Here is a 12,887-nt window from a genome sequence, read left to right as displayed (position 1 = left end):
TTATGTAAATTTCATCTGCTGAAAAACTGGAATTGTTAAAAGTGAGTCATATCTCAATCTTTGTTGGTATGATATCTTTTTGGAAATGTTTTGAGAGGTTCTCCTGTAAATCAAACCAAGTAGCATGAAAACAATCTACAGACACATGTCCAATAGTTTCCCCTTCACTATGCAAAAAGTGCATCTATTGTTAATAGTTGCAAAGAACTTGCAAATATATGCTTTAGCAGGGTGGTGCCTGTGACAATTTTATTGTCACAGGCACCACTGTACCACTGTATGAGTTCAGTTCTTGTCAGAAATTATACATTCTTTCCTGTTGTGAAACAGTAAGATGCAAATTTTCTGCATTTTGCAGTCTGGAAGTCCTTTATGTTGATCCCTGGTCCCTAGTATGGGAAACACAGCGCTGATAGCACGTAGACACATTATGCAAACTAAGCTGAGGTCAACACCTGCTGTGCTCCTTCACAATCACTAATGGATGTGTCAAGCAATGATTATGAGCAATTACAATTACATGATCAGTAAGTTTAAAGGGGTACTCCGGCGATTTAGTACTGCACTTTCATAAAGTTGGGAGACTTGGGAGAGGTAGATTTAAAAACTTACGGTGAAAATGTAAGCAGCAGAGGAGGAGATATCCAGACTTTTACACCCTAATATGGTCCAAATGCCCCGATGAGATCCTCTGGATTTTTTTTCTTCTCAGCACTGCATAGCACTGGAAAAATGACTCAAGACAACACGAAATTTTGCATGTTTATTTAAAAACATACTTACAAGATTCACATTTCTTTGTACAGTCATATTATGTTACAGTACAAAATACGAAACTACATCGTATATGTCACGTTAGTCCTACAGCTATCGCAGTGCTACAGTGTTATAATTTTCACCGACATTATATCCTTTCATTACACAGTCTATTCATGTGAAACACACATTTTATTTCAATTCTTGTAAATACAAAAGGGACACTTTCCCCCAATCACTTATGACAATAAAGTATATGATACAAATATGGCTAAGAAGCCATGAAGTGATGTCAGAAGAACAAGGACACTTTAAAAAGTAACTTACATGTTGTGGTAACAAACCTGTTCCATTGCTGATTTTGCAGTCTTAGCGCTACATTTGCACAAACTCCATCCTTGTTATGCAAACTAAAACATTTACTATTAAACTTTTGGTGGAAACTGCGTGTCTGTCGCTAAAATGACCAGCTTTGAATGAGATGAAAATGCCATTAACCTCTATTATAAAACAGAAGCAGTTCATTTACATCATGTGTGAAATGCAGAGCTGAACAATCTATGCCATGGTATTAATAGATTTCAGTTTGAGTAAATAACTTTTGTCCCTGAAAAAATGCCCTTGCCCTCTCTAAAACATCTAAGTAATCCAATAAATGAGTTTTTAATTTCTTTTTCTTTACCCTTCTTTTACTGCCATCCCTGAAATGTACAGGCGCTGAATCCTCCATATCTGTTGTATGCATTATAAAGTAGATGATGTGACACTTTCCCTGCAGTGATCTTTTGAATGGAGGCAAGGGTGCAGCAAGTCAAGGATGGAACCAAAACCCACATGTCTTTCCCATACACATCACCACCGGGGGCCTCATAAGCTGGAGTCTGTCTCTGAGACGGGATAGTAGCCGTTTCTGGTCATGGCGAGTTCTCCCTCCGGAGCGAAGATGGCCAGTAACTTCTCCTGCTCCCTCTTGGTTTTGGGTAAGGCGTCAGACGGTGTGATGAGCAACTGGATGCGCTGTAGAGAGATAAACCACTGTTAATGGGCTCTTGACCATCTTTATTGAGTAAATTCCACAGTGGGATATGTTCAAGTCAAGTTCCAGGTTCAGACGGGTTGGGGACAAGTTCAGAAGAAGTCTGATTCAAGACCACAGACTGTATATAAAGATGGACGACATGACAGCTCCCCAAAAGTGAAGCCAAAACATCTTGATCGCCCCCTGGTGGCTGGCTGCAGTATAGCTCATAAATCCCGCCCCCTCCATGTTAGCGGATGAGACATGGGCCAAACTAAAAAGTCAAAGTACACGTCAAATATTTTCATTGTCATTTTAGGTAGTTCTTATCACGCTGATGTATTTTCAAGTGTTCATTTTTCTGATAAGTTTGGTTTTAATTAGTTATTTGATGCTATAAAAAGGGGATGAGACGTCATGATTGACAGCTGTTATAGAGATAGATTATGGTTAGTTATTGTGTCTTTCTCGCCAAACAGCTACTGTGGTGCTAACGTAGCAGATGAGTGGCTCACGCTAGCAAACTGAGTCTGTGATCTGCTTGTGATTGGCTGCGCAGACTCTTGAGATATTTTCATATTTTGGCTTCATTTTTGTACAGTGGGAGGAAGTGGCGACGCATCGTCCACCTATATATATACAGCCTATGTTTAAGACTGGCAGTGTCACATAAATTCTTTAATTTCAGATACTGAGTTAAAAAACAAACAAACACATCATCCATGGTTAGTCGATATGAGATAACAGCTCCTACCTTACTTAAGAGCGGCTTTATAAGTATCAAAACGTACCTCTCTGAATGTCCCCTGGGTGGTGCTGATCTTGTACACCATCCAAAGCGGGATGCAGACCATGGAGGAGAGAGCGAGCAGCCAGCCAATGGCATAGCCCCACCACGGGTACACATACTCGTTGTTGTACTTTAGAGGGGTGTATTTGATGAGAGAGAAGGCAAAGGTACCCTGGAGAGACATTAGACAATCTTTACTACTGGTGAAGGAGAGGAGAGGAGAGGAGACGAGAGGAGAGGAGAGAAGAGGAGAGGGGACGAGAGGAGACGAGAGGTGAGGAGAGGAGACGAGAGGTGAGGAGAGGAGAGGAGAGGAGAGGAGGAGAGGAGAGGAGGCCTTTATCATTTTTGGAAAGCCCTGATCCTACTTAATTCCTTTGTTGATACTCACAATGCATGTGGCCGGGGTGAGGTACAACCAACAGTACTTGATGTAAGGTCCTGGGCGGTAGCCAATCATGTCCTCAATGTTATCATAAAAGCGATCTGCACCTGTAAAAACACAGCAGACAGACATTTCTATCCATGTTGCGCCTCTAAACTCATAGCAGAATAATTAGGACAAATATTCCACAGTATGTTTTTCTTAAATTTTTTTATTGTTTGAGGACAGCTTACCATAGACCCATGCAATGACGACCGTCTCAAAGATGGCCATGAAGAGAAGACACATGCCACTGGCTGCGTAGTAATCAAAGAGCTGGAACACATACATGCCTCCCTGCAAAGAGAGAGATATAAAGCACTGAGTCAAAGTTATATTAGGAAAGCTTTACCTGCAATAATTTATTTGTTTTAGGACAAAACATATTGGAAATTATTTAAACGCTACTAGAAATATACTAGAAAATACTAGAATAGAAGTTTATATAATGCTCTTCATATTAAAGAGGACTTATTGTGCTTATTTTCAGGTGCATACTTGTATTTTGGGTTTCTACTAGAACATGTAGAAACACGCTCTGTTTGAGCCCGCCCCCAGACAAGCCCAGTCTGCTCTGATTGGTCAGCTGGCCCTCTCTGTTGTGATTGGTCAACCGAATCAAATTCTTCAGACTCCACTCCAGCTCCGCTCTAACTAGCTTTGTTTGAGGGCGTGGCGAACTAGCCGCTAAACAGGTATTATGCAAATGTTACTTGGTGACATCACCACATTACGTAAGAAAAGGCGGGATTTCGAGCAAGGCATTTCAGGCAGTTCAGGAGCAGTTTTTCTGTGAAGGAGAGTAACTCTCTAACTTTGCAGACCCTTCACATGCACAAAAAACTATATAACACACTAAAGGAAAAGGAAAAAGCACAAACGCATAACAGGTCCTCTTTAAAACATCTACCTCCAGCAACACACAAACCAAATAAAACAGAAACATAAAGAGGAAATAAACCTAAATTTGATGCAATTGCTTGTTTGACCATTCGACAAATATCCTAGACTTATTATTTCAAGTAACAATTTTTGTGACTTGGACATGCAGGTATTTTTTACTTAAAGTGGCAGTAGGCAGTATATTTTTGGCATCATTGGGCAAAAATTCCATAATAACCTTTCAGAATATTGTAATTCACGTGTTCTGAGAGATAACTAGACTTCTGTGAACGTCTGTTAAATCTTTCAGATGCCGTTAGGAGCCCCGGAGGACACCGAAGGACACCGGAGGACACTGGAGGACACAGAGGCACATGATTTTTTTCAGTTTACCTGTTTCATGTACAACTTTCACGATATAGCGACCGTTTTATAAAAATAACTTTTTTCAATCATAATTGCTCCAATCTGGCCTACTTCAGCTTTAACAAGTTTAAAAAGTTCACTATTACACGGTCAACTCTGTGGTCCGGGGATATCTAAAGGGCAACTTGGAATGGCAGTTGAACACATGAACTGAGTACGGCATGACGGTGTTAGGGAATCAGCAGCCTCTAGATAAATCTACTCTTCTATTGTTAAAAGATTTACAAGTTTGTGAAAAAGATTTTGAAACGCTGAAGCCCAAAACTAGAGACTTCGGACATCCTTGAGACTTACCTGAGACGTCTCACACAAAAACCCCTTTGACTTGCTCGTACTTGCTGAAAATGCTGACCTGTTGACACCTCTGCAGAGCACTCATGTTTCCAGCTGTGCAGAGGTAAAACCAGGTCAACTAGGTTGTACTCTGTAAGAGCTTATTTCAGCGGAACAAGGCATCCTGTCCTGGTTTATCCCCTAAACCACCATCCGGTGCATCAACTTGATTTGGAGTGTGTGTGAAACTAATTTCACACACACTAGGAGATGATTCTCTAGATGAAGGCATTTTCACCCTAATATACTGAGGGAAAACACCTTAAGCATTAAAAATGTAGAAAATATTGATACCTTTACTAAAAAAAAAACTGCTATTGCCCTTAATCATATCAGTAAAAAGCGTCTTCATGCTTGCAGATGTTGTGTCTGTATGTATGCATCTCTGTGTGTGATCCCAGTGTGTGACCCCCCCCCCCCCTACCTCCATCAGCATGATGAGGCCCATGAAGAAGGAGACGAAGACCACTCCTAAGAGGAAGAGCTCCCTGCGGTTCTTGCGTCTGAACACGGTGGGGTACATGTCAACTATCGCCGTCACCAGGCTCTCCACACACACAAACTGATGGGAGGAGGGCAGAGGAGGTGTGAGGAGAAGAGGGGGGAGAGAGAGGAGAGCACAGAATAATGTATGAAACTCTTTTTGTTTCTCAGCTATAATGAAGGAAAGTTAACACCGGCTGAGTGACATTTACATTTCACAAGGGATTATTCAGATGCTTTACACTGTAAAAAATACTCTTTACTTAAAAGTAAAAGTATGCAAATAGTACAATCAGGAAAATGTATTTATAGTATTAAATGTAAAAGCAGCAAATCCTCACATTTGAGAAGCATGAAATGTTTTTGCATGAAAAATGTCGATAATCAAAATAGTTGCCAATGAATTTTCTGTCAACTTGAGTTGCTCTTACATATTCATATGTTTTGTGTGCAAAAATCTTAACCTTAAAGTAACTAGTGACTAAAGCTGTCAAATAATTGTAATGGAGTTAAAATGTACTATATTTCCTTCTGAGGTGTAGTGGAATAGAAAGTGGCATGAGATTAAAATACTTAACTAAAGTCAGTGGTGGAGGACGTTTTCAGATCTTTTACTTAAGTAAAAGTAATACCACATTGTAAAAATACTCTGTTACAAGTAAAAGTCCTGCATTCAAAATGTTACTTATGTAAAAGTACAAGAGCATTAGCATAGAAATATATTTAAATATACCAAAAGTAAAAGTATCATCATGCAGAACAGCCCATTTCAGAATAATATGTCTCTGTTCATCACTTTAATGTTGTAGCCAGTAAAGGTGGAGCTAATTTTTATTACACTAATATACTGCTGGGTAGCTTAATCTATAATAATAATTTATTAGTTAATTTATATTTTGTATTATTAATCTATATCTGGAAAGTAACTAAAGTTATCAAATAAAGGTAGTGGAGTAAAAAGTACAATATTTGCCTCCAAAATGTAGTAGAGTAGAATTATAAAGTAGCAGAAAATGGAAATACTCAAGAAAAGTACAAGTACATTGCTTGAGTAAATGTACTTGGTTACATTCCACCACTGGAAGCCACACAACAGCAAAATGAGGGCAAAATATGTTAAAAAAAGTCTTCAAAAGGGAGTTTTAAATTCTTCTAAAGTGTGTGTTGTTTCTCAACACAAAGTCAAATCAGTGTCACTGTGGAAAACAATAATTAAAGGGGACATAACGTGCTCATTTTCAGGTTCATAGTTGTATTTTGGGTTTCTACTAGAACATGTTTACATACTTTAATGTTTAAAAAAAACTTTATTTTCCTCATACTGTCTGCTTGAATATACCTGTATTCACCCTCTGTCTGAAACGCTCTGTTTTAGTGCATTTCAATGGAATTGCAACAGAATTGCGTTGCTAGGCAACAGCTTGGGTCCATGTTTACTTCCTGTCAGCTGATGTCGTTCACAAATACTGTAACAGGAAATAAACTGGGACCCATTTAGGATGTTTACGTTTAAAACAGTGAAATTGTCTAAATATTGTAGATTTGTGACATCACACATGGACAGAAATCCTGACGGCTTGTTACAAAAGCACAGTTTCTGAATACGGGCTGTGTGTGTTTCTCTGTGGATTGAGCGTTTCGATACTTTCACAGAATTTATATAGAACTTAAACCTGCTTTATAATATAAAAGACAATATGGGACCTTTAACTTGAGGCACCTACCTGGCTGTCGAGCCCCAGAAACACAATCATGATGAAGAAGAGGGCGGCCCACAGAGGAGAGAAAGGCATCATGCTCACAGCGCGGGGGTACGCGATGAAGGCCAGGCCAGGACCTATATGGACACCAGGAAAACAATGTAAACTGGAGGATCTATAAACACATTATTTCTGCTATTGCTATTCCTTTTTTTCTCTCTAAGTATTCTTGAATGCGGTTGTTGAAAAGCCTCACCAGATTCTGCCACCTCTGAGATGGGCACATTCTGTTCAAAGGCCATGAAACCCAGGATGGAAAAGATGGCGAAGCCCGCCACAAAACTTGTGCCGCTGTTCAGAAAACACAACGCCAGGCAATCTCTGCAACACACAGCACATTCTTCATAGTCAGGGGTCAGGGGTCAGCAACCTTTACTATCAAAAGAGACATTTTAGGCAAACAAAACAAAAAAAAATCTGTCTGGACCTGCAAAACATTTGATCATTGTGCTGAAGGTAACACAGCTGATAGTCTAAGTATATAGTATATAAGTCTAATGCAGTGAGGGCCAAAGAGACAATGTACTACGGAGTATTAGGGCCACATTGAGGGAAAAAAATAAGGACATTTACAGAATAAAGTCATAACTTTATGAGAATAAAGTCATAACTTTGCGAGAAAAAAAAGTCGTAATACTACGAGAATAAAGTCATAACTTAACAAGAAAAAAAGAAAATAACACATACAATTATTACTTTATAATATTATGACTTTATTCTCATAATGACTTTTTTTCTCGTAAACTTCTGACTGTATTCTTGTAATATTACAACTTTTTTTCTCTTAAACCTCTGACTTATTTCGCATAATATAACAACTTTTTTTTCTCGTAAACTTCTGACTTTATTATCATAATATTACAACTTTTTTTTCACGTAAACCTATGACTTTATTCACGTAATATTATGACTTTATTCTCGAAATCTCCGATTTTTTTTTTTCTCAATGTGGCCCTAATACTTCGTCGTATCGTCGTACTACAGACATACAAAAATTATAAATAAAAATGAAAATGTAAACAAAAAACAGTTCATTCATTTCCATTTTAAAAAACCCACAGAGAGCCTCTGGAGAGGAGCTAAAGAGCTGCATGTGGCTCCGGAGCCGCAGGTTGCTGACCGCTGTTCATAGTAATGGGACAGATGTGCTGTAGGAGATTCATTCAGCATCATTAAGCTTCAGATTCACACAGGTGATCACATAAATCACACCTGATGATGACATTGATGTTAATGATGAAAAAAAAAATCATGGACCAATTACGATTTTTAAAATGAGACTTTTCCCCTATTGGACCATGGAACGTGTTTATTGGAGCATGTAATCAAGTATGCATATACATACTTGTAACAGTTATTGTTGTATTTGTTGTAGCTTCCCAGAGCAGTCAGCGACCCCAAGCAGATGGCGTAGGAGAAGAAGATCTGGGTGCCGGCATCCATCCACACCTTATACACAAAAGACAAATATATTAAAATACATAATAAACCACTGAAACTAAAGCCATGCTAAATGATATGTAGGCACACATTCAGCTCTTAGGTTGATGTACAAACGTGCCGTGTTGTGTTTAGATAGATAATCCGCAGGAATTCACGTGCTGAGTGTTTGCATTCATAATCATTGACTTGTGAAGCTGCACAATAGTAAACTGTCATTTGTCTTGTTAGTCTCAACACTGATTTACGAAGCAACATTCCATAAATACGGGTCAAAATTCATCCCTTATCAGATACAAAGGGAATGAAGAACCAGGCAGATAGAGAGATGGAAAGATTGAATTATTAGTTTTGTAGTAAACTAGCATATGACTAGACCAGAATGAGACACACAACACTGACAGAACTGATTAGACTTTTTCTAGCTTGAGTCAAGCAGAACCAGTTAAAACTGTCTTGTCCTCCCAGCGGGGGGGACAGCCTGGTTAGCTGACTGTCTGTCTGCGGCTCAGTCCCTGGTAGAGCTTGTGTTTACCGTCCCAGCGGTGTCCTGACCCTGCATTTAATCCCCACGGTGCCTGCCTCTTTCATGGAGAGCAGATGGACCCAGCAGAAACTGGGCTCCCCAGCAGCAGAGAACCATGGGATACCTGCACCTGTTGCGCCCTCGCCCACATGGAGCACTAAATCTTTTGTGTAATGGTGATGAATGTGGATCTGCATTTCATTTTATGCTGTTTTGCGTGACACCGTGGTACCTGCGGGTCCGCCAGTCGTCCCAGGTCCGGATAAAGGTAGAACTTGATGCCGATGGCGGCGCCAGGCAGGGTGAGCCCTCTGACCAACAGCACGATCAGCATCAGATAGGGGAAGGTCGCAGTGAAGTAGACCACCTATGTAGACACACACACACATAGAGAAACAAATAAATAAACATGACAAAATAGAGAAAATAAACACCAGATGTCATCCTTAAAGTGCCCTTGAACCGTCTTTGGTTAAAACAAAATACATAAATAAAAAGGGTCAGCAGGTCGCCCACCTTTCCTGTGGATTTCACCCCCTTCCAGATGCAGAAGTAGCACATGACCCAGGCGATGAACAGACACAGGGCCAGGTCCCAGTTCAGAGAGCCCATGTGGTCGAGGCCCGGGGAAATCCTCAGCGCTCTTCTCCTGCAGAGACAAGGGAAGGAACGCAGAGGTGATGCGTCATTGTCGTTTTCACCATAGCAACATATCAACCGAGTAAAGAGGAGGTCTGAAAACTCACTCCCAGAACTCGATGACAGGAGAGGTGGCGTTGAGGTTGACCGTTTGGTTGATTGAGGTGTTTCTCCTCTGAAACTCCACGCAGTCCCCTGGAGGGGCAAAGAGCAAAATGTAGAAATTCTTAAACATATTAAGATTGTAATTAAGTTTTTTTAAGTTTAATTTTTTTAAGTTGAAGGCTTTTTTTTTTAAAAAAGAAATTCATTTTAAGTTCTTTTAAGTTTTAAGTTTAAGTTTTTTTTTATTTGTTTTTTTAAGCTTAATTTTTTGAAAGTTATTTTTGAAGTTCAAGTTTTAAGTTTTAAATTTTTTTTAAGTTGAAGGCTTTTAAAAAAAAAAAAAAAAATCAGATTAAGTTCTTTTCAGTGTTAAGTTTTTTTAAGCTTACGTTTTTTAAGTTTAAGTTTTTTTAAGTTATAAGTCTAAGTTGAGGTTGAAGTTGAAGTTGAAGTTGAAGTTGAAGTTGAAGTTGAAGTTGAAGTTTAGGGCTTTTTAAGTTTAATTAAAAAAAAAAAAAAAAAAAATTCAAGTTGAAGTTGAAGTTTTAAGGCTGAAGTTGACGTTTTTATTTTGTTGTTTAAAATTTTTTTTTAAAAAAGTGCATGTTACCTGTGTTCCATGTGTTGTTGCAGGACGACCACGCCAGGTCCCAGGAGAAGGAGTAGGACAGGTAGAAAATCCCCCATGCCAGAACGATGATGTAGTAGAAGTTCAACAGGGCCACTATCACCTGGGTGCCGTAGCCGAGACCTGCAGAACAGTTATTAAAACATATATTTCTCTTCCATCTTTACTGCCTCAATGAGCAATCAGGTTTTTATATCGTGGCTTTTTGCCAAATGTTGCACGCTTTGCCAGGATCCCACAGTGGCTTCGCCCTACGGTGATACAGTACACCTGTCTGTCCTGCCTACCTTCAAACAGCGGACTGATTTTCCTCCAGCAGGTGACGCCTCCCTCGCTGGTGTACTGGCCCAGGGCCGTCTCCAGGAAGAAGACGGGAACGCCACAGGTGAACAGGAAGATCAAGTAGGGGATAAGGAACGCACCTGAGGTGGAAAAGAGCAAAGGGTTCAGAGTTAGCTTCTTACTTTATACTTTCTGTGGGTGTTTTAGAGGCCTCAGAAAAATGCTGAAAATGGTCGACCATCTTTATCCAGATGTGGTCTCAGTTGCTGGTACTGTATGTTGAGTAGCATTCATCTTATATGCCTGTTGAAATACATTCATTCTCTCACATATTAAGAGTTTCCAGTCCATCTGGCTTTGGATTTTGGGGGGAAATCAGATCATCTAGAGGACAGAAGAGCTCAAAACTCAACACAACTTAGGGCCTTCTTGCACCGCTACAAATGTGGACCCAGACACTGACTGCAGCTCCAATAATTACAGTCAGTCTGCTCAAATATAGACAAATATGGGTTAGGGTATCCTGCAGAAAGATGCAAATCTGAAGGAAACTGTACATGATTACATAATAATGGTTGATGGAGAAACTCTATCCCTTTACCCCTCTCTTCCGTTCTTGGATTAGCTATTACTTGGATTACATATTACACAATGGTTTTTCTACCTGTCAACTGAAAAACGCTGCTACTGTTGGCACCTTTCAATGATTTGGATTTCAGCCAGATGAATCTGGTTTGTTCAAACCTCAAATACAAAACTAAACCATATAATATTCAAGAACCATGGAAGTCAAAGTGCAGATGATGTAGTATTTCATGTACAAGAATTACGACATGCCTGAACACAAACTCTGTATTATAACTCTTAATGAGATCAAGCACTAAAAGGCATGAAGTGCTGCAAGAAGACGTAAAGAAAAGTTCTGAAAAATACATTTTCTTTAAATGCTCTTTCAGCATTTTGTGTTGACGCCCCGTCGGGCGGCCCGAGGATGTTTGGCGTGCTCAGATTTCCGTCCTCTCCGCGGGGACAGCTGCCTGGGAGCGAAGGAGCAACAACAGCTGCCTGACCCCGCTCGGCCCTGAACCCTGATCCCCACGCCCCCGTGGAGGGAGGAAGAGCGGCGTCCAATTTAACACCTATACAAGCATGCCCAAAAGCTAATGGGGTGTGATCTGGTCAATTGCGACTCCTTGAATATCTGGTCTCAAGTGAGTGGAAGGTCAGATTTTGAGGTGCTTGCTTTTTTTTTTTGGCATGTATTTAACTCAGATTTCAATTTGATGTCAGCTGTCATAAATCCTCTACTCATTTAGTGCATGTAAAAAAAATAACTGCATGGTTGACTGTAAAAGCTGCAGAGGAAAGAGACGCACATCAACAACTCCATCCTCCATCCACTCACCTCCTCCGTTCTTGTAGCAGAGGTAAGGGAAGCGCCACATGTTTCCCAGGCCGATGATGGAGCCGGCGACCGACAGGATGAACTCGATCTTGTTGCTCCACTGGCCCCGCTCCTCCATCTTCTCCTCCGAGGGCGGCTTCTGGTCCTTGGCTTGGCTGGTGCCATTGGGGACGCACGCTTTGGCAGCGTCTCCTACAAAGACAAAGACAGAGAGAGGAGAGGAGAGGAGGGGAGATTGCAGCAGGTTATGGAGGCTGGAGTTGTTTTCCCTGTAATCAGTTAAAAGATGCCCTGAAGCAAGGCACCAAATACACCAAACAGTTCCAGATGCAGAGTGGGCAACTGTGGAATAATATAGTTTTACTACAAGATGTGAATGTGTTAAATTGTGTATATGTGAAGCGTGGTATTACAGAAAAGGAGCAAGCATGCTCTGTTGTTTTTATCTCAAGAGATTTTCTTGAAAACACACACAAAATAATAATTTGGAGCTTTGCATACATTATAAATTGAGTCCATTTCAGTTAAGTGCAATGCAATTCTTATCCTTACCTCAAACAGAAAAAAAACGAACAAAAGAAATGAACTTAAAGCAATCTAAATTGCACTGAAAAACTTCAAAATAATCAATCAAGTTTACCTTTCATTGCAGTGTCACCTGATCTCCTGTGTTGTGCTGAAGCGGTCTCTGGAGGTTTATCTGTAAATGCTCCAGTTTTAGGATTTTAACAGGACCGGAGAGAGGGGCGGGGGTTTGTAATGCTAAACTTAGGCCGGCCTCTTTTCTTTTCTTCTCCTTTCCCCTGCCCCCTCTTAGAGCAAAGTACATCACCTTTCATGACACCGTGCTTAAAATAAGGTGCAACATAGGGATGCCACTGGAGCGGCGTCAACCGTCTGCTGCAGTGGATCACCTCTAATTTACAAACTCTATTATTAAAAATATATTTAAATTATGCCTTTAAAGGTCCCATATTATGCTCATTTTCA

General features: G+C 40.2%; 1 protein-coding gene across 1 annotated transcript; it reads right to left on the bottom strand.

Moving 5' to 3' along the window:
- Window positions 1–750: 750 nt before the first annotated feature.
- LOC119482780 (sodium- and chloride-dependent GABA transporter 2-like) lies at window positions 751–12,687 on the bottom strand. Its single transcript, XM_037760638.1, has 15 exons — window positions 12,538–12,687; window positions 11,898–12,089; window positions 10,498–10,632; window positions 10,193–10,333; window positions 9,585–9,672; window positions 9,355–9,487; window positions 9,071–9,205; window positions 8,218–8,321; window positions 7,069–7,193; window positions 6,837–6,949; window positions 5,054–5,191; window positions 3,183–3,285; window positions 2,956–3,056; window positions 2,566–2,736; window positions 751–1,773 (listed from the first exon to the last, which is right to left on the bottom strand). Exons 1-15 carry the CDS (start codon window positions 12,542–12,544, stop codon window positions 1,624–1,626), a joined length of 1,836 nt encoding a protein of 611 aa, XP_037616566.1. The 5' UTR covers window positions 12,545–12,687; the 3' UTR covers window positions 751–1,623.
- Window positions 12,688–12,887: the final 200 nt, after the last annotated feature.

This window comes from Sebastes umbrosus, chromosome 23 (genome assembly GCF_015220745.1).
Source record: "Sebastes umbrosus isolate fSebUmb1 chromosome 23, fSebUmb1.pri, whole genome shotgun sequence".
Taxonomy (NCBI): Eukaryota; Metazoa; Chordata; class Actinopteri; order Perciformes; family Sebastidae; genus Sebastes; species Sebastes umbrosus.
The sequence above is the reverse complement of the archived record's forward strand: the minus strand, read 5'-3'. Positions and strand labels throughout refer to the sequence as shown.

Excerpts from the sequence above, each read along its gene's own strand:
- LOC119482780 (XM_037760638.1), bottom strand. Across the intron at positions 7,194-8,217 it reads TACAACAATAACTGTTACAA|AGATTGCCTGGCGTTGTGTT; the intron begins GTATGTATATGC and ends TGTGTGTTGCAG. Across the intron at positions 3,057-3,182 it reads CGTCATTGCATGGGTCTATG|GTGCAGATCGCTTTTATGAT; the intron begins GTAAGCTGTCCT and ends GTGTTTTTACAG.